Source organism: Schistocerca gregaria, chromosome X (genome assembly GCF_023897955.1).
Source record: "Schistocerca gregaria isolate iqSchGreg1 chromosome X, iqSchGreg1.2, whole genome shotgun sequence".
Lineage (NCBI taxonomy): Eukaryota > Metazoa > Arthropoda > Insecta > Orthoptera > Acrididae > Schistocerca > Schistocerca gregaria.
The window spans coordinates 159976012-159997449 of record NC_064931.1 but is presented as its reverse complement, the minus strand read 5'-3'; the positions used below and the strand labels follow the sequence as shown (position 1 = coordinate 159997449).

General features: G+C 40.3%; 1 protein-coding gene across 6 annotated transcripts in view; it reads left to right on the top strand.

Moving 5' to 3' along the window:
• The window catches only part of LOC126297856 (ATP-binding cassette sub-family B member 6), a 114508-nt gene that overhangs the window by 49446 nt on the left and 43624 nt on the right, over nt 1-21438 (top strand). For all 6 annotated transcript variants that reach the window (XM_049989123.1, XM_049989125.1, XM_049989127.1 and 3 more), the window contains exons 10-11: nt 12904-13111; nt 16622-16800. In XM_049989123.1, coding sequence (XP_049845080.1) covers nt 12904-13111; nt 16622-16800 — 387 coding nt within the window. The remainder of the gene's footprint in view (nt 1-12903; nt 13112-16621; nt 16801-21438) is intronic.

Sequence of the window (21438 nt, the reverse complement as noted above, 5' to 3'; positions counted from 1 at the left end):
ATTGTGTCCGAAGACTGCAGACCTTTCTCACATTGATCTAATCGTGCAGTTGTGCCAAATGTGCTGAGATTCTGGGTGTGAGTGGAGAGCACTATCCACTCATTATGTGCAGTTTCTTGGGTGATCATTGTCACTGTAACCCACTCTGAAATGGTAGAAAATAATTACTTGGAAATTCTTCCATTTCTGCATCTACATTTGTTGTCTGTCAATGAAAATAAACGATTTTGGAAAATGTAATGTAATTGGCATAGACAAAAAAAATCTAGTCACCCAGTGGTGACAGGAGAACACACACATTTAAAATACTAGTATTTTCAAGCTTTTGGAGCCAATGGTTTGTTTTTCTGGCAGAAGGGTTGAAATGGAAGGAAGAGGTGTGAAGGAAAAGCACTTGTGAGATTTAGGAAAAGGGGTATACTTCGGAAAAGGCACCCAGAACACTGGGTCAGGGGAGACTTTTCAAATGGAATGAGAGGGAAAGACTGATATTGTTGGGGACTGCACTGGACAACACTTGGAAACCTGAGAGCTTAATGATGGAAGATCAGGTAATACACAAGATAGAGATTACTGCCAAGACATTATGCACAAGTTAATAAAAGTGAAAATCTGAGTGCATTGTATGTGATAGAGATTGAGGGGGGGAGGGGGGGGGGGGTGCTGGTAGGAAAAATATATAGGTCAGAAAATTAAAGAGGGAGTGAAGAAAGGAATAGTTACCATGAAGAAATCCTGAGAGCAAATAAGTCAATGTAAATTGAGGCCAGGTGGGTGGGGACAACCAAAGACATGTTACAGCACCTGTTCCTACCTGTGGAGTTCTGAGAAATTGGTGCCTGGGGGAAGACTACAAATGGCATGTGTGGTGAAACAGGCACCAAGGTCACAACTGTCATGTTGTAGAGCATTTTTTCTATGTCCGTTCATCCTAACTGATAACCTGGTGGTAGTCATGCCGATGTAAAAGGCTGAACAGTGCGTACATAACAGCTGGTATATGACGTGTCATTTCACAGCGCTCTCTCTCTCTCTCTCTCTCTCTCTCTCTCTGTGTGTCTGTCTGTCTGTCTGTCTGTCGGGTAAGTCTTATAATGGTGACAGTCACAGGAGTAGGAGCCATAGGGTAGGAAGATGGGTGCAGGAGGATGATCACAAGGACCAGTCTCAACAGTACAGCATTCTCAGTCTCTCATTTGAAGCACTCTTCTCTCCTGAATTACCTGTGTTATCCAACAGTCCCACTTTAAAATTTAAACCTTCATTTAATCATGCTGCTTTTGTGAAGGATCCACTTTACTTGACACACAAGTCACATTGCAACCCAAAACCATTTCAGCAGCAAACTTGACATTGAACCTGGCCTTGAACAGTTCTGACCATAATCCCAACTTGATCCACCACTGATAAGTGTCTTCTGCAGAACATGAGTCTCTTCGGTTCCTAAAATTTGATGACTCCATCATTTTACACTCAGCAGACAAGTGATCTTCCGTTGTGGTACTTGATTGATACGAGTATGTAAGTAGTGAAGGTCTGCACCAACTGTCTTACACCCCAATTCCAACATCTGCTATAAAGATCCCATCACTCTTATTCAAACTGACCTGTTTTCCCTCCTTAAAACCTCAGGCCTCTCACAGGTACTAACACCTCATCCCACTCAAACCATGCACCCCCACCTTGTATCTTCTTCCCAAGATCCACAAACCCAGTCACCCTGGCCATCCCATAGTTCCTGGCTTCAAAGCACCCACTGAACATATATGTATATCTAAATATCCACCTACATGATTATTCTGCAACTCACAATTAAGTGTCTGGCAGAGGGTTCATCAAACCACCTTTAAGCTACTTCTCCACCATTCCACTCTCGAACAGCACAAGGGAAAAACAAACACTTAAATCTTTTTGTGCAAGCTGTGATTTCTCTTATTTTATTAAGATTATCATTCCTCCCGATAGAAGTGGACTCAACAAAATATTTTCACACTTTGAGGAGGAAATTGGTGACAGAAATTTCATGAGAAGGTACTGGTGCAGTAAAAAATTCCTTTTTAATGACTGCCACCTCATTTTGTGTATCATATCCATGGCACTCTCTTCCCTGTTTTGTGATTATACAAAATGAGCTGCCTTTCTTTGAACTTTTTTGATGTCCTCCATCAATCCTATCTGACGTGGATCGATCACTGCACAGCAGTACTCCAGAAGATGCAGGCAAACAGTCTGCTCTGTAGACCTGTGACACTTTCTAAGTGTTCTGCCAGTAATTCAGTCATTGGTTTGCTTTACTCTTAGTTGATAAAGACTTGCAACCCATAGTTCAAAGACTTCATACTCTATTAAAGACACCAATCATTTCATAGAGAATCTGAAATCTGTATCTGTCCCACTCCTGCCCTACACCTTGCTTGTCACCATTGATGCCACCTCCCACTATACCAATATCCTCCGTGTCTATCCGCACCTACCTGATTCCAGACCTACAAAATTGTTCCTGTTCACCTTAATCAACTTTATAGTTACCAACAACTAATTTACCTTTGAGGGGCAGACATACAAACAGATCAGGGGTACAGCCACGTGAACCAGGATGGCACTTTTCTATGCCAGCCTTTTCACGAGTTGTTTGGTAGGGGGCTTCCCGGGGATCCGTATGCCTTCAGCCCCTTTTTGGGTTTAGATACGTTTGAGACATCTTTGCCATATGGACTCATTGCAAGGGCTGACTCTAAATACATTGTCCCAATTAAATTTCACATGATCCTATTCTGAACCCCATGCCACTTCCCTTGAAATTGATCTCATCCTCACTTAAACCTACTAACAAACAACAGTACGTAAATTTTGACTGTTGTCATTCTTTCCAAATCGGACATCCTCGCCCATACAGCCTTTGCATCTGAACAAATATGTTTGCCTCGAATGCCGACTTTTCACTGCAGTACACTACCATTCTCACCTCGGCCTTCACTGGATATAATGCCCCACCATCCCGGTACTGCTGATCCCTCAAAAAAATAACTTCGGAGTACACCACTTGTCGCTCATTATGATGAAGGCTATGATGTCCTAAAATTGTCCTGAAGTGTGGTCGATTCTGTCAGACATTTTGCTCACTAACCTAGAATAGCTTTGTTACCCACACTTCCTTTGGTTGTTGCCACTCAGTTGGTCTTAATTTACATTAATTTCTTTGGCCTCAGCATTTCTTCACAGTAACTTTTTTCTTCACTCCCTTTTTAGTTTTCTGTATCTTTCATTTTCTGACTTGTCTATTTTTTGTCAGCCTGCTCCTGCCTCCATCGAACACAATGCACTTTTAAGTTCTTGGGTTTTCAAATCTCGTCCAGTGCAGTCCCCAACAGTTAGTCTTTCCTTCTCTTCCTGTCTCCCATGACTCGGGGGGTCTGGGTGACTTTTCTGAAGTCTACCCCTTTTCATAAAACTCGTATGTCCTTCTCCTTCACCCCTCTTCCTTCCCCTTCAACCCGGTGCCAGAAGGAGCAGCTACTGGATATGCTGTGATCACCACCTATTCAGATATTTAGACAAGAAGAAGACTAACAAAATTGGTTACCCTCAGTGTCAATGATGAAAATGAGGAGAGTAATGTGGAAACAGCATCATCATTCGTGGAAAGAGATCTTACAAAGATGATTTTCATCCTAATCACCAATCTGTTATGGACTAGGGTATAGTATATGCAGATGTTCAGCAATCAAGTGAACTGGAAATGATACTTGTTTACTCAAGCAAGAAATAACACTACGCAATAACAAGTTGCCTTGTTGTTGTAGCAACTCTTCTAGTAGTGATGAATGTTGTCATCTTGAAGTCCAGTATAACCTATAAATCAGCCATGTCATCACCTGCTTTCGAATGCCCTTTGTAATGTTACTGACCCCTTTATACAGCTGCTATTCCACATGCTGAAATTTCAAAATCTCTGTTTTTGAAGTTGGTTGGAGCTGTAACCTAATACCCCTGCTGTGTCTGGCTAGAATAGACCCACACCCCTTCCTTGACTGTCATAAGAGGTGGTGACTAATAGGAGACTTTTTTTTATGGGATCAGGTTTTTTTTTTTTACCTGGGTCTTGTCTCTGTACTTTGGGCTTTTGAAGGTTTTTGCTCTTTTCACGTTTTTAACACTTTTCCCCCTCACAAGTTTTGGCTTTTTAAATTCTGGTCCCCTTTTTGGGTTTGACCTCCACTTTCCAAATTTTACCAAAGTGCAGGCTGTGTGGGGAAGAATTCATTACTGTGCTGCATTATCTCTCCACTGTGCACTATTATCTTTTGCACTTACCAATCAAGTGGATCTACCTCTGCACTCAAAATCCAGCTCGGTACCCAGACCGTCGTGGTGGGATTGTCAGGTGCCCTCTTAGTGGTAGCCCGCAGACAATGCAGGTATCACACTGCTGATGAGTGAGCTCTGACCTTCCTGTGTCAGCCAAGGAGTAGTTGCCTGTCCAGAGTACCGGGACTCTGGGGAATGGCTACTGTGCCAGGCGGCCTTTGTCTTGGTGGGGTGTCACCCAAGGAGAGAACTCCGATTGGAGTGAGTGGAATCGGGGTGGATGATCCGCAATGAAAGGGGCCCAACTTAATGGTGGCCATGCCACAGTCGGGAACTGTGCTTTTAATGCAAAAGATTACAATTCTACAGCACTTCTGTCATTGACCATGCCTCAAGATGAGAGCCAGGCAAGGAGAAATGGAAGTGGATGGCTTGCCGAGTTTTTGGTTTGTTCCTGCACTGGCAGCGACTCTTTTGCTTCAATGAAGCCAACATTTTTCATTGAAAATATTGGAGATTGGTTTTGGAGGTTGCGGCAATAGAGAGGATGAGAAATAGATCTTTGCTGATCAAAATGACACACGCCAACCAGTAACAGGCACTTCAGGCCTGCATCAAGTTAGGAAATACACCAGTCACCATTTCTCCTTGTAAGAAACTTAACAGAATGCAAGGTGGTGTTTTCCATCTGGAACTGATGCTACAAACTGATAAAGAATTGTGTACTAATCTGGTGCGACATAGTCCATTTTGTTGGTCGCATCCAGAAGGGACCAAAGCATAATAGCCTCTGAAGACAACATTTTACCTGAGAGGTCAGGCCTTACTTTCCTCCTCAGATGAGATGTTTGAAGTGCCAAAGGTTCGGATACACATCCTCTCGCTGTTCTAATGAGGCTATATAGGCCATGTGGATGGGCATCCCATGATGGCAGTTCTTGTGACCAAGCACCTCAGTGTGTCAACTGTCTGGAACTGCACGCTCCTCGTTCACTGCAATGCTCATTGTTCAAGAGGGAGAAGAAAATTCATGAGTTTAAAATGTTTGACCGCTTGTCTTATCAAGATGCAAAGAAAAAGTTTGAAAGACTTAATCCAACTGTCATTTTTCTCAAATTTTGTGACTTGTCACAGTCCGTATCTCGTGCAATGACAAGGTCTCACGCACCACCTCCTGTTGGACATCTGCCTACTCAACACTGAAGTTGTCTGCAACCCATTTCAGTGTGGCCCATGGAACATTTTCAACTACAGATCTCGCAGTTTGCAGCTAGAGTATCATGCCCCTGATTCAGTGACTTGTCCATCGTGATATTTGTGACGGCGACCATTTTACTATCTTTCTCTCCCGCTCCACTCACGGACTCGAAGATGATGCTCCACGTTGGTTGCTTATGATAGCCAACTGGCAGGTTTTGAAGATACAGCCACAGCTATCGGGAGAACAACGCAGGCCGCTTAAATGGCCCAAGTACCATCCCTCTGTGGATAATTTTATAGCATTCAAAATACTCTGGGCAAAGGCACAGTTTTCAATAAAGAAAAGGAAGCAGAACCTAACCTAACCAGTGATGGAGCAGTATATCTCAACTATGTGATCCAACACCCTATCATCCCAAGTATGGACTAAATTCTGCTGCATTTGCAGCCATCCACCATCCGCAGCAGTTCCTGGCATCGTTTGTCAATTGGTAACACCTGCACTGATACCGTGGTACTTGCCAAACGTTTCGCAGCACACATTGCTGAAGTGTCCACTTCCAGTAATTACCACCATCAGTTCCTGACCCAGAAACACCTTATTGAGCACCACCTTCTGTCTTTCCATGCACACAGCTCTCTGTCATATAATGTCCCTATTAGTGAATGGGGGCTATGCAACACTTTGTGGATATTGTCACATCCAGGGTCCAAACAGTTGCTCAAACATCTTTGTGCCAACAGCATGAAACATATACTCAGGCTTTTTAATCTCATTTGGTGGGAGGGAGTATTTTGTTCTCAATAGGGGAAGATATTATCATCCCTGTCCTAAAACCGAGAAGGGAGCTGCTTATTTTAACTAACTACCAGCCAATCTCTCTGCTAAATGGGTTGTGTAAACTACTCAAACGAACAGTCAACTGCCATCTTTGTTGGTGCCTTGGAGCTTGGAGGGCACGTATCAAGATTCTAAAGTGGCATCGGGCTTCCCAGTCCACCACAGATCACTTGTTTCATTTGGAATCCACAGTGCACATTGCTTTTGCGCATGACCAACATCTGCTTGCCGTGTTCTCTGACCTGCAGGAGGCATACAATACCACCTGGCGACATCACATCCTGTCTACACTGCATGAGTGGGGTTTCTGGGGCGTTTACCCATTTTTATCTGGAATTTCTTATCTCTCCCGTTTCTTTTTTCATAGGTTTGACTCCCAGCAACCAATATGTGCAGGAAATGAGTCCTTCAGTGATCAGTTCTGAACATAACGCTGTTTGCTATTGTCATCAACGGTATCGTAAATTCTGTGGACCCCACAGTCTCTGTCACTGTATGTGGATGATCTTTGCCAGTACTTTGCATATGCATCATTGTGCCACTGAGCGCCAACTTCAGAAGGCTGCCTGGAGGGTCCATGACTGGGCCCTGAATCACAGCTATCAAGTCTGTCCTGCAAAATCATTAGTTATGTATTTTTGTCAACTCTGGATTGTGCATCCACCCACAGAAATTTATCTTGTTGACCAGGTACTTGAAGTTGTTGAAACTTTCCAATTCTTCTGCATTTTATTCGATCACAAGCTAACTTGGCTGCCGCATGTCTGCTGGCTCATGGCAACGTGCATGAAGAAGCTAAATGCTCTCAGAGTTTTAGCAACTCCTCATGGGGATGGGGGCCATGTAGTTCGTCTGAGATTTTGCAAAGTGCTGATTTTATCCCGCTTGCTGTGGGCGCACAGCACTGTCTGTGTTGTGCTTACTGGGCCCTGTTCACCATAGCATGTGGTTGGCAACGGTGACTTTCCGTAGGAGCCCTGTTGACAGCCTCCTGGCGGAAGCTGGTGTCAGACCACTCCAGGTTAGACAACAGCAACTTCTAAAAAATTATGCAGTCACAATCTGTCAGGTGCCTACCCACTCACGTCACTTAACTCTTTTTCCACAACTAGCAATTCTCACTGTTTGCGCGTCGCCCCCAAACTGGGAAGACCAGCTGGGATCCAACTCGATATTCTACTAAAGAGCCTCCAACCTCCATTAGTCTGTGTTCCTAGAGCTTCCTCGACATCCCCCGTGGTCTGTACCTTGTCCTGTGATACGGATGGATCTCTTGTGACTCCAAGAAGGATGCTAATCCTATCCTTCTCAGACATGTTTCTTCCAATCCTTCACGTTTATTCTAATTTGGTATGCATGTACACAGATGAATTGAGTCAATGGCAGGGTCAGTTACATTTTTACACATGCAAGAGTTGGTTGCCATCTCTCAGGCTTTATGGTACATCAAATTCCAGGTCACAATAGAACTTTCTGATATGTCGTGATTCCACAAGTTGCAACCAAAATCCTTTTGGGATAGCAAACATCCAAGACCTACTGGCTGACCTCTACAGCTACGGAAAGACAGTAATCTTAATCTGAACACAGAGCCACACAGGCATTCCAGGAAATGAACTCACTGACTGTTTAGCTAAAGATACAACTACAGAGGATCCACTTAACATCAGAATACTGGGCACCAACATACAATTACAACTTCGGTGCAAAATTTTGAGGCTCTGGGAATTGGAATGGCAGGCTGCTATGACCCAAAACAAGTTGAGAGAGATTAAAGGGTCCACTGAGGTGTGGCATACATCTTTCCAGGCCTCTCAGAAGCATGTGGTTGTGTTGTGCTGACTATGAGACTTGCCCACAAGTTCCTTCGGCGACAGGAGGATCCTCTTCACTGCAGCTGCAGGAGTCTATTGGTGATAATACATGTTCTTGTTGAGTGCACCCTGCTGGCCAAACTGTGGTACACTCTGTTTGCCTACCACACTACCTCAGATGCTTGCAGATGACGTAACAGCCACTACCAAAGTGTTGCATTTTCTGAGGGGAGAATGGATTTTGCTCCAAAATACAGTACTGTTCCACTTCCAGTGTTGGGGTGGTTGTGGTGGCAAGAGCCTCCCTTGTGGTGGATACACACCAAATGACTGCAGGTTACTTTCTTCCCCTCTCACCTGGTTGTGCCTTTACACCTTTTTGTGTCAGATATGGTCTGGGTTAACTCTTTGCTTTTACCTATCATGTTATGGCTACTGTTATACCCTTTTAAGCTCTTTGACTTGATTATATATTTTTGAGCACCCTAGACCCTTATTATTTTTCTCCCGTGTCGTAAGGAGGTACACAATCATCATGTAACATAATATTTCAGTCAGAGACGTGACACCATTGACTTAAACTGGGATTATTTCACATTTATTAGTGCTAAAATATTTAATGTGAATGATTGGTTTCTGCTATCTGCTGGTTTTATGGTTTGAATAATCCAGCTTAGCAACAACACTCTAAACAGTGGCAGTTTCATGGTATACGTTTCCATAGTTAAGGTGCCACTCATGTTTGTATGGACAATAAATCTTCACAAAACGCCATTTGAGAGAAAACAAATATGGTTGTTTCCAGAGTGAATCTCGGAAGCTTCACTTACACATTAAGGGGAAAGTTATGTGAAAGACTACAGCTGGACTGTAAGGTCATAAAATATTTACACTGACTCTCACACTCAGATCGGCACATATTAGTGTTAAATGTTGATCGGACAAGTACAAACAGAGAATTTTTTCATTCAGGTATTAACATTAAAATTGCTAACTGTAGTCTCTTATCACAGAGATGTTGGCAGAACAGTTACTGGGGACCGACTAACAGATTTATTGTCCAGTGCTTGCACTTACAGAAAAGTGTATGAATATTTACTCAAATTGTTAAACGTGTATTGCTTTATAGAGAGAATGATGTCAAAATTAGTTGCAGTGGTTTATCTGTATGAGAGATGATTGGAAAATGAACAAAGTCAGACGGACATGATTTTTTTTTCATACCATGTGCACTACCACAGGTATTGGAGAGCTTCATGTAAATTTAACTGGGTCATAATTTTCGTAATTTGCTTAATTTCTTAATCAAAGTAGCCTGACAACCGAAGGTACTTTCTTGTTCAGAAAAATTTGGACAACAAAATTATAACATCAATATTCAGAATTAACTGTGCTTAGTAGTCCAAATAACAAAAATATCATCTGGATGGTGGAAACTGCATTAGCAAATTAATTTTTAGTTAATGGATTTTCAGGAAAGGAAAAATGTTCACTAGAAAGAGTGAAATTGGGTCTTTTATTTAAATTATTTCCTTTTGGAAATACAAATACTGGCTGACTATATTTTTCCAAGCATGTGGTTTCTGAACATGAACATAATAAATTACAGGTTTCTCTTAAAAGAGCATGTTTACCCGAACGCTAATTGTACCATTAACATTAACAGAACTCAAACTAATGAATTTTACTGAGATATTGTCTAGATAAAAATTTTGATATTGTTTGTAAATGTGATGCGTATACTGCCAGTATAATATAGAAGAGGAAAAAAAGAAGTCATCTAAGCAGTAGAATTACAGAATATGGAGTTATTCCACTTTGCTACATTTTTTTTTATTTTTTATTTTTTTTTTAGGTCACTTGCCTCTCTCTACAGTTACAGGGAAATAATTATTTAACTATATGAAAAAAATGTAAATTAGTTACAAATTACAGAATGCACACACTTTATTCACAATGTAAAGGTCACTACATATCTTCGGATTTAGGTTAGGACACATTTGATATGCCTAACATCCTTGACAATGAGGTGGTGCAGACGAATAGCGAAATTCTGCATGACCCACTGAAGTGTCGGGACATTGATACTGTCTATGACCTCCGGAATGGCTGTTTTCAGCTCAGCAATGGCTTTGGGGCTATTGTTGTACACTTTGTCTTCAGTACAGCCCCACAAAAAGGAGTTGCTCGTATTCAGATCTGGAGAACATGGTGGCCAATTGGGGCCCATGGCAGTGGTCTCTGGTGACCACAGTCTGGTTTTGGGGACCCAAAGTGCTCCTCTAGGACATCAAACACTCTCCTGCTTTCATGGGGTAGAGATCAGTCATTCATGAACCAAATCTCATCAAAATCAGGGCCACTTTGGATAATGGGGATGAAATCATTTTCCAGAACCTTTACATACTGTTCAGTAGTCACTGTGCCATCAAGGAATATCACACTTAAGTATTCCACGAGTGAACATTGACCACACAGACACCTGTTGAGGATGAAGAGACTTCTCAAATGCAAAATACAGATTCTCAATCCTCCAAATGCACCAATTTTGTTTACTGACAAGCCCATACAAATGAAAGTATGCTTCATCACAAAACCAAACCATATTCACATGAAAGTCCTGTTCAGTTCTGTGGACAATAGTGTTGGTGAAACACAATTGCTGTTTCAGCACCTTGGGGCTTAATGGATGATCTGTTTTAATTTTGTGTGGGAAGAGATGCAGGTCTTCAACAATAATTTCTCACAGTGTATACTGGTTGATTCTGACCTGTTGTGCAGCTCATCTGATCAATTTCGTGGGGCTAGTTTGAAACACAGCATGTCTCTTCTCAATGTTTTCAGATGTTTTCACCCTTTTTGGATGACAGACATTGCCAACAGTCGTCACGAATACTACCCATTCTCTCAAACGTGTGAATCAAATTATTGATTATTAGCACACTTGGACTGATTGTCTTCATCTTGAACTCGGTCGAAAACTTCCTTTGAGCCACAGTTAGGATATCATTGCTCGCATAGTAGGCCTTCACAAGCACTATATGCTCAGGCAAGCTGTATTGTGACACTTTTATGTGCAAATGGGTGACAACAGCAAGGTGTGTGTGCATGCGCATACTAATGCCCGTCATGCCTCACAGCCAGCCATGCAGCTTGAGTGTCCTAATGCAAACTGTTCAGAAGTTATGACGCTTTTATTTCATACCGTTCAGTAATTATTACCCTCTGTTATAAGAGTAATTTCTCTGCTGTTATACTAATGATTTTGGTGTTATATTTGAGTGACGGAAGGAATTTGTTTTCCATGCCAACTTTGCCTCAGTTTATTGAAGCATATTTGGTGGGAGTATGTCTTGGTGTTGCACAATTTGTGTTCTTTGTTTACGTTGGTGAAGCTGTTCATTTTCCACCTGTACTGTAAACACTTCTCAGCATAGCACAAAACTGCAGACTTTTATATCATGTTACTATGTATTTATTCTGTTATGTTAATGTGATATGAATATCAAGATCTCAGAAGGAGAACCAGTCCTTAACAATGAAGGGAAAGGTGGAAGGAGCATCTAGAGGATCTACACAAGGGAGATGAACTTCAAGACAGTATTATAGAACTAAAGTCGGATGTAGATGAAGATAAGGTGGGAGATAAGATACTGTGAGAAAAATTTGATAGGAGGAGAATGAAAAAATTGGTAGAAACCAACGTGGGAAGATCATTTTGGATGTAGGAATATGCAAGACAATACTGATCCTACAAATTCTAAGATAGGTTAAGAAAAGGCAGTCCTATGTTCATAGCATTTGTAGACTTAAAGAAAGCTTTTGACAGTGTTGATTGGAACACACTCTTCAAAATTCTGGAGGTAGCTGGGGTAAAATACAGGGAGACTGGCAATGGCAAGAAAAGTCTTAAACTTATATTAAATGTTAACAAATTTCTCTTCTTTTTTAAGTGTTAGGACATCTCTTTTGAAAGAATTTCTATACAGTGTAGCCATTTACAGCAGGGAAATATGAATGATAAACAGTTTAGACAAGAAGGGAATAGAAATGTTTAAAACATAGTGCTGCAGAAGAATATTGAAAATTAAACGGGTAGCTCATGTAACTAATGAGGCGGCACAGGACAGAACTGGGGAGAAAGAGGAAATTTGGCACTATATCTCTAGAAGGAATCAGTTGATAGTACACATTCTGAGACATAACCAGTTTAGAGAGAGAGAGAGAGAGAGAGAGAGAGAGAGAGAGAGAGAGTGGGGTAAAAATTGTAGAGGGAGATGAAGAGATGAGTACAGTAAGAAGATTAAGAACGATGTAGGTTGCAATAGTTATTTGCCAACTATTAGAGAAGCATTAGGTTTCCTTATAAAAATGCAAGCTGTCTCTTTGGTTAGCATAATATTAGGCAATACTGTTTGCTTTCTAGATATTTGACACTCGCCTCCTGGATCATACATAGGGAAATGCCCAGTTGCTTTTCTTGTGGCAAAATGTTGAACCAAAACCAACCAATGTTTCCTGTATTGAAATTTACCTGCAAAATTCAGTTTCTCTGAAGTATATTGTGCCTGTATTTAATATGAACATTAATAGTTAAGTCGGTACTGAATACAATGTAGTTCAGTTCCACCATTTGTATACCCAGACATACCAAAATCTGCTCCAGATCAGCATTCATGGAAACTGTTTTATTGTGTTTTCTTACTGTTGGCTCTAAATATACTACTGATTTTCTTCCAGGGCTATACAAAAAAATTTTGTGGATATGGAAAACATGTTTGACTTGCTTCAAGAAGATCAAGAAGTTTTTGATGCACCTGGAGCAAAACCTCTAGAGGTTGTTAAGGGTGAAATAAAATTTGTGAATGTGAGCTTTTCATATATTCCTGAAAAGACTGTATTGAAAAACATTTCTTTTGAAATACCTCCAGGACATACTGTTGCACTGGTATGTTGTCCATATTATTATTGTTATTATTATTGTTTTTGTTGTTGTTGTTTTTTGTTTTTGTTTTTATTATTATTATTATTATTATTATTATTATTATTATTATTATTATTATTATTATTATTTTGGGAAATGTAATCCTTATAGATTAAAGGACACACTCACCGAAAAGCAGCAGAAGCACTAAGTCAAGAATAGGCACACAAAAAAAAGGAGAGAACTTGCTATCTTACCTCAGAAGAGGATTACTCTGACAGCTAGCAAGTTTTCTTTCTTTCTTGTGTGCATGTTTTTGGTGAATAGTCTCCTTTAATCCAAAAGTATTACAGAGAGACAGAGAGAGAGAGAGAGAGAGAGAGAGAGAGAGAGAGAGAGAGAGAGAGTTAATTTTGGTGCATAGTACACAACTCGTCCAAATTAAGCACCATCTTTGTGCTTTGTACTTGGGCGTGTTTTTTTATACTGTTCTCAGTATTGGTTAAGGTATTACATGTCATGCGTATTACTCGGTCAACTTAAGCGCCTCGCTAACGCAAGTTGCAACCCTCTGCCAACCTAGCATGTAACGTAACTGTTTGTTTCTCACATAACATCATAGTAATCCTACAATGTGCTGTAATTGAGTTTCTAAACACGGACTACATGTCTCCAATTGAAATCCATAGAATAATGGAAGCTGTATAGTAATGATTGTGTTAACATCAGTAACGTGTGAGATTAGGTTGTTTGTGCTCATAATGAAGGATGTGGTGGCACTAATCTCAATGCGTGTGACAAAGCTTGGAGTGGATGACTGCATATGACAGTAGAGAGGCTCATTAGAATGGAATTGATGAACTCGTCGCAGTATCATTGTATAACACAAAGGCAACTGTCTGGTAAGTATGGCATATCATAAGAGCATGTACAGGCCATCATTGCAGGACTGTGATACAGAAAATTGTGTGCACAGTGGGTGCCTCAATTTTCTCTGAGTTCATCACTCTGATTCTGCCAAGTCTCTTTGGTTCCTGTTCACAGTAGTCCACTCTGAGCACTGTGTCACACATTGAATTTAGCACCCCAGTTTTCTTAATTAAGAACATGAATAAATCACTATCGCACATTAATGATGCCGCACATTAATAACCTTGATACAATCACCACCATGCACGGCTTCCATTCTTCTATGAATTTCATTTAGAGGCATGTTTTCTGTAGTTAAAAATTAAATTATGGCACCTTTTTTCTCATGCACTGACAGTTATGTTACACCCTGCCATATTACGACCTAAAATTCAGAGCCCTCTAGTGGCAGAGGGTTTCACCTTGCATAAACAAAGCGTGAAACTCGACTGAGCAATATGCGTGATGTGTAATGTGTCTGCCAATATTCAGAACAGAATAGAAAATTTGGAGGCATTACTTTTCAGTACACTATTTTATGTTAAGTATTGAAACCAGACTCTGTTGACATATGTTCGAATTTAATATATTAGTTTTGAATTCTTGTATGTGGCTCCATATTGGTATTGTATGTGTCTTGAAAATTGAAAGGTTCCTGAATTTTGCATCTGCATTGTTCTGCTCAGAGTGCATGATATTTTGTAAGTTACGTCTTGTACACATTGAGCAAGAGAATCTAGGTTCAACTGGGACATCATTGCTGCAGGTCAGTTGCTGTGATTCTTAAATTTATACAAGTGTATGCGTGTCTGAATGCAATTTCTTTTAGTTGGGTTGCATTGGTAAAACAAAGAAATTATAACTGAAATGGTTAACACTACGTATTGTGGTATCCAGTGCATTTAACTCTGTTATGAGAAAGAACAAGTGAAATTGGTGTTGGTGGTGAAGCCAGGTAGCATTAATCACAACAGAAATTGCTGTGCTTTCAGTTAGTGCTGAAAAGGTATTAGGAATAGTGTGTATAGGTTTTGGCAGTTTCAGTATTAATAAATCCAGCAGAATAACAATCAGTAATTTTTTTTATAAGCTTGGTCAAGATGTGGCTCAAAGGAACATTTTGATGATATTTTTTAATAATTTGGAGACAGACCATCTAATGATCCAAATTTGATGTCCAGAGAGTTTACTTTTAGTCTGGGCATTCATGTTAAAGTGTTGACAGATCATTTGGGCCAACACTATTGTAAGAGGTTTCCTGAATAAAACATACTTGGTTTCTGAGCCACGTCAATTCGAATCCTACCAATTAAAATGTTAAAATGTAATTTGAGGAGTGCAAATATCAAAACATTGTAATTCATAAACAAATTTCGACAAACTGATATTTCGGTTTTGGCGTGTTTTCTTCCTACATGGTGATAATATTGCTAGTTTTAAAAATAGACAAAATGGTATCATAAGTTCCTTTGTCTCCACTAATTAGCTTGAACGTTAGCTGTTATATCAAGCTTTTAATAGCATGCCACTGACATAAAGCTATGCCATTTGCAGTCATTACTGTTCATTGCAATGTTTTAAGAAATTGGAAGAATTTTAAAGAAGAGATAGTAGGAAAAATTAAAATATCTATGTAAATGTCCAGTAGTTCATTGAGTAAATAATCCAGATTTATTATTTTATCTATCTTTTTGTATGAGGTACCATATGTGGAGCAATAAAAATGCAAATCTAGATGGTCAACTGTGAAGTCACTAGACGACATGAAACAAGACATATTTACCTACAAAACATTGTATATCTCTGGGTCTTCGGTCGGCATTTGCTTGAGTTTTCTTTGTTTATCCAGCACAAGGGGTGACATTGTCAAAGGTTCACCTCCCATTGCTGGCAATGGACTAGTCAAGCCTGTGGACCGGAGATTATATTATACCTATCGCATCAATGTATGAGGGCTTTTTCATGTTCATTACCACTGTGGTTCTCTCCTAGCTACGTGCAGTGGTCATTTGCAGCACTATTGGAATCGAGGATGCATTTACCTTGAAGCTTTCTTTCATGTCGAAACTACTGCTAATATTTACTGAGCTACTGTGCATTCCTTCATAAGAAACAATTACTTGCATGATCTTCCTATGGACATAGTGCATTATTATTTTGTACTTTTATTTGCTGTTGGAACTTTCATATTTAATATTTTGTCATTTAATTGAGAAATTTGTAGCAGTGGATGAGATTAAGATTTTTTGGTTTATTTCTGTTGTTTTTTGCTAGCTTCTAAAGACTAGTTTCACCATGATGTGGAATGCAAGTTAATTCCATTCATGCCTTAATTTTAATTTTTTTTGTAGTTAGCGTGTGTTTAGATACTAAAACAAGTGAGTTTTAACATGCAAAACCCCTAATTGTAAGTGTTATTAATTCAGTTAGAGAAGGGTAAGTACACAATGCACAGGTAAAGTGAATTATCTGCTCCTCTGTGTCAGACCAAAGAACAAATGCACAGTTTGAAATGCCATTGGTTATTACTTATATTATTTCTTAAGCCACTCTAGGTGTTTTTTAGTGAAAAGAACATCATTAATGTTTTAAGCCGTGTTTCATATCAGGTTTTCCATTCTCTAGGTTGGACCATCAGGTAGTGGGAAAAGTACTATTGTAAGGCTGCTATTTAGGTTTTATGATGTACATGAAGGTGGTGTGTACATTGACAACACAAATATTAAAACTGTTACTCAGAGTTCTCTGAGAGAAGCCATTGGTGTTGTCCCACAAGACACTGTTCTTTTCAACAACACTATCAGGTAAGGTATTAATTTGTCCTTCAAGTCTTTTGTGGTGGCATGCCTGACTAAAATCTTCTCAGTTCACAAGTAGTGTCACTTCAAATAAAATACTGGTCCCGCAGCAAGCAGAAGCTTTGGCAGTCTCTGTAAGGTTACAGACATTGCTGTTGTGTCTATAAAAATGAAACACTGCAAGGCTCTGCAGTCAGTGATTTTTTACTCGTGATGATGTTTTTTGCGTGCTTGCATAGTTCAATTCGTAATGACATATTTCTGTAATGAGAGGTGTAGTACAGCATTCTATTAATGGTAACATGTATGTTTGTGTAGTGCAGTAGTCGTGTGTTTCTTTTGAATGGCCAGTGACCACTCGTCACAGTCAGCCAGCCATTGGCCTTATTCGATTCAGCACCAGGAGATTAGCAAGTCACATATACAGCTTTTATGTTCATTGTTTAGTTCCCACATTAGTAGTAATACAATGGATAGGGTGCGGGTGTGCTGTGTGCAGACTCACTCTGAGTGTGGACAAGTGACTACTCTTTCAACAGGATCCGAGCAGGCACATGGGTGGAGGGGTTTACTAGCTATTAGGAGGTTTACTAGTTATTAGGAGCTGCAGTGTTGGGCACTTTATTGAGCCCCCTTAGGGAAATAGTATCCAGGAGTGGAAAGAATTCCATTGTGCACTCAACGTGTTTGCTGGCGGGCCTTATCAGAGATGTGGAGGAGGCTCTGTCTGCAACTATCGAGGATGCAGTAGTCGGCAAGTTATTGACGCCTATCACGTGCATTGTGACGACATCATCAGTTCCTTTAGGGGCCTGGTAAAAATAAAGACTGCTAGCCTTACTCTGAGGGTGCAAGCAGAGCTCACAGTTTGCAGCATCATACCCAGAGTTGGTGTTCTTCAGTTTGGAGCTGAGTGGAGGGTCATGGCCGGAGGCTGTCAATTCTGACAGTCATGGCCACAGATTTCTGGACCTGCTTTAGTGTGGACAGTTGTGGGACTCCTCTTTATAGGTCAGGGGTGCACTACACAAAGGAAGCAGTTACTTGGGTAGTGGAGTAAATCAGATCGTCGAAGTATTCGTAACAAACTTCCTGAACTTAATTTCCTCCAGGAAAATTGTCATGCTCAAATTATTCTGTGAACCAAGACCTGCCTGAAACCCCAATTTGAGAGCTTCAAAATATTTCGTTAGGCACGGAATCTATATCAAAAAGACAGATTAAATGCTATAGGAGGGAGTGCGTTCATAAGTCAACAAAAATATTGTCTCTATTGAGGTGTCCAATTAACAGTCATACTCAAATACTACGAGTAGCAGGCCTAGGTAAACTCATGTTAAGTATTGAATATTTTCACTGGCTACTTGATTTTGCTGTTCAAGGAAAGTCTGCATTCAGTAGTTGGGGGGGGGGGGGGGGGGGGGGAGGAGAGATCTCGTGCGGTACTAGTTGGAGGCGAATTTAATCTACGTGTATAAAAAGGGTCATCTATTGATTAAATTCAAGTGGTATGGACAATCAGTCTTGAGAAATATTTAACACATTTTGCCAAAACTGCCTCCATCAGCTACTTAGACAGCCCATACATAATGGAAATATTTTAGTCGTTGTAGCTATAAACAGGTCTGATCTTACTGACAGTGTCAGTATAGGAACAGTGTTTAGTGATCATGATTTCATCATAGTATCAGTGATTACTGAAGTTAATAAACCAGTCGAGACGAGTTGGTGAGTGTTTCTGCTAGGAAAAAAAAGGCAGTTGTTAATGTCCCCATAGACAGTGAATGGACATCATTTAGTTACAATATAATGGATGTAGAGGAATTGTGGGCTAAGTTTAAACTGATGGTAAATTGCACTTCGGAGAAACTGCGCCAAGTAAGTGGATTAAGGCTGGAAAGGACCATCCATGGTGAAATAATTAAATTCAGAAAATGCTGAGGAAACAGATTGTGGCACTCTTGGTTAAAATGGGAATGTGCAAATATTGACTGGCAATAGTTAGTAGAAATTAGTTTGTCTGTAAGAAGATCAATACATGGAGTGTACAACTACAGGGTGAAAATTATTGAACTATATGAAACAGAATCGTCAAAACTTCTGAACAGTTTGCGATGGGACATTCAAACTGCATGCTTGACTGCAGGGCATGATGGTAATCAGTACGTGCATGTGCACACACCTTGTTGTTGTCAGCCATTTGATGTGAAAATGTCACAGTACAGTGTGCCTGAGCATAGCGCTTGTGAAGGCCTACTATGCGAGCAATGATATCCTAACTGTGGCTCAAAGGAGGTTTGCGACAGAGTTAAAGATGAAGACAACTGGTCCCAGTGTGTTAACGATCAGTAATTCGATTCACAAGTTTGAGAGAATGGGTATCATTCGTGATGAATGTTGGCAATGTCTGTCATCTGTAAAGGGTGAAAATGCCCGAAAAAATGGAGAAGACGCATACTGTTTTTCAAACCAGCCCCACGAAATCGACCAGATGAGCTGCACAACAGGTCAGAATCAACCAGTATACACTGTGAGAAATTATTGTTGAAGACCTGCATCTCTTCCCACACAAAATTAAAACAGATCATCCATTAAGCCCCAAGGTGCTGAAACAGCAATTGTGTTTCACCAACACTATTGTCCACAGAACTGAACAGGACTTTCATGTGAATATGGTTTGGTTTTGTGATGAAGCATACTTTCATTTGTATGGGCTTGTCAGTAAACAAAATTGGTGCATTTGGAGGATTGAGAATCTGTATTTTGCATTTGAGAAGTCTCTTCATCCTCAACAGGTGTCTGTGTGGTCAATGTTCACTCGTGGATTACTTAAGTGTGATATTCCTTGATGGCACAGTGACTACTGAACAGTATGTGAAGGTTCTGGAAGATTTCATCCTCATTATCCAAAGTGGCCCTGATTTTGATAATATTTGGTTCATGAATGACTGAACTCTACCCCGTGAAAGGAGGAGAGTGTTTGTCGTAAAGGAGCACTTTGGTGACCACATTCTGGTTTTGGGGACCCAGAGGCACTCCCATGGGCCCCAATTGGCCGCCATGTTCTCCAGATCTGAACACATGCAACTCCTTTTTGTGGGGCTATATTAAAGACAGTGTACAACAATAGCACCAAAGCCATTGCTGAGCTGAAAAAGCCATTCAGGAGGTCATAGACAGTATCAATGTCCAGACACTTCAGTGGGTCATGCAGAATTTCGCTATTTGTCTGTGCCACATCATTGCCAAGGATGGCAGGCATATCGAACAGGTCATAACCTAAATCCAAATATCTGTAGTGATGTTTACATTTTGAATAAATTTTTGCATGCCATAATTTGTAACTAATTTACATTTTTTCATATAGTTAAATAATTATTTCCCTGTAACTGTAGAGAGAGGCCAGTGACCTAAAAAAAGAATGTATTTCAATAATTGTCATCTTTTACTTCAACCAGCATAGCTTAGCGAAAGATCTTGCTGAGAACCTGGTTGTATGTAGACTCAGTAAATGGGTCGAATACTTCAGACCAACCACTCGTCAACCAATATGAGCTGGCAGTAGGAGACAGCCAAAGGAAAGCTGAATTTAAACAACTGAAAGGGTTGAAAACAAATAAGTCCCCAGTTCGAGAAGGAATCTGAGTTCGGTTTTGTGTGCAGTGTTAGACCCTTACTTAGCTTTCATCTATTGTGAAACTCACACCCATTGCAAAGTCGCAGGCAACTTGAAAAAAGTGCAGGTGACTCCTGTTTAAAAGAAAAGTCAAAGAACAGACATGCATAATTACAGACCAATAACGTTAACATTGGTGGGCTGCAGAATTCTTGTACACATTCTGAATTTGAATATAATATATTTCCTTGTGACATAAAAGCTCCTGTCCACAAATTGGCACGGATTTAGAAAGCGTCACTCGTGCGAAACTCAGCTTGCTCATTTCTCACAGGATATCCTACAAACCATGGATGGAAGGCAGTAGACAAATTCCATATTCAAAGATTTCTGCAAAGCTTTTGACACAGTGCGCGACTGCAGCCTGTTGACAAAGGTCCAAGCATGTACTTTTAAGTTCCCAGGGATGTGACTGGCTTGGAGGCAAGTTTTCATAGGAGAAAAGGTAGGCCTATCATCAGGAGTGCCCCAGGATGATGTGGCGGATTGCAGTTTGCAGTTGTTTGCTGGTAATGCTGTGATACATGGAAAGGTGTCTTTGTGAAGTGACTGTAGAAGTATACAAGATGACTTGGACAGAATTTTTAGTTTGTGTGATGAGTGGCAGCGTGCTCTAAATGCAGAAAAATGTAATTTAATGCAGGTGAGTAGGAATAACAATACTGTGACATTTGAGTACAGCATCAGGACGATACTGTTGATACAGTCACATTGATTAAATATCTAGGGATGATAGTAGGGAAAGTGAATGCTCAACTTCATTCTATTTTTGAGGGGTGTAGCTCTTCCATAAAGTCGACAGCGTATAGAATACTTTTGCAAACCATTCTCTGAGTACTTCTCGTGTGTTTGGAATCCCCACGAGGTCAGATTAAAGGAAGAAATTGAAGCAATTCAGAAGTAGGCTACTAAATTTGGTACTAGTAGGTTCGAACTACACATATTACAGAGATGCTTTAGGAACTCAA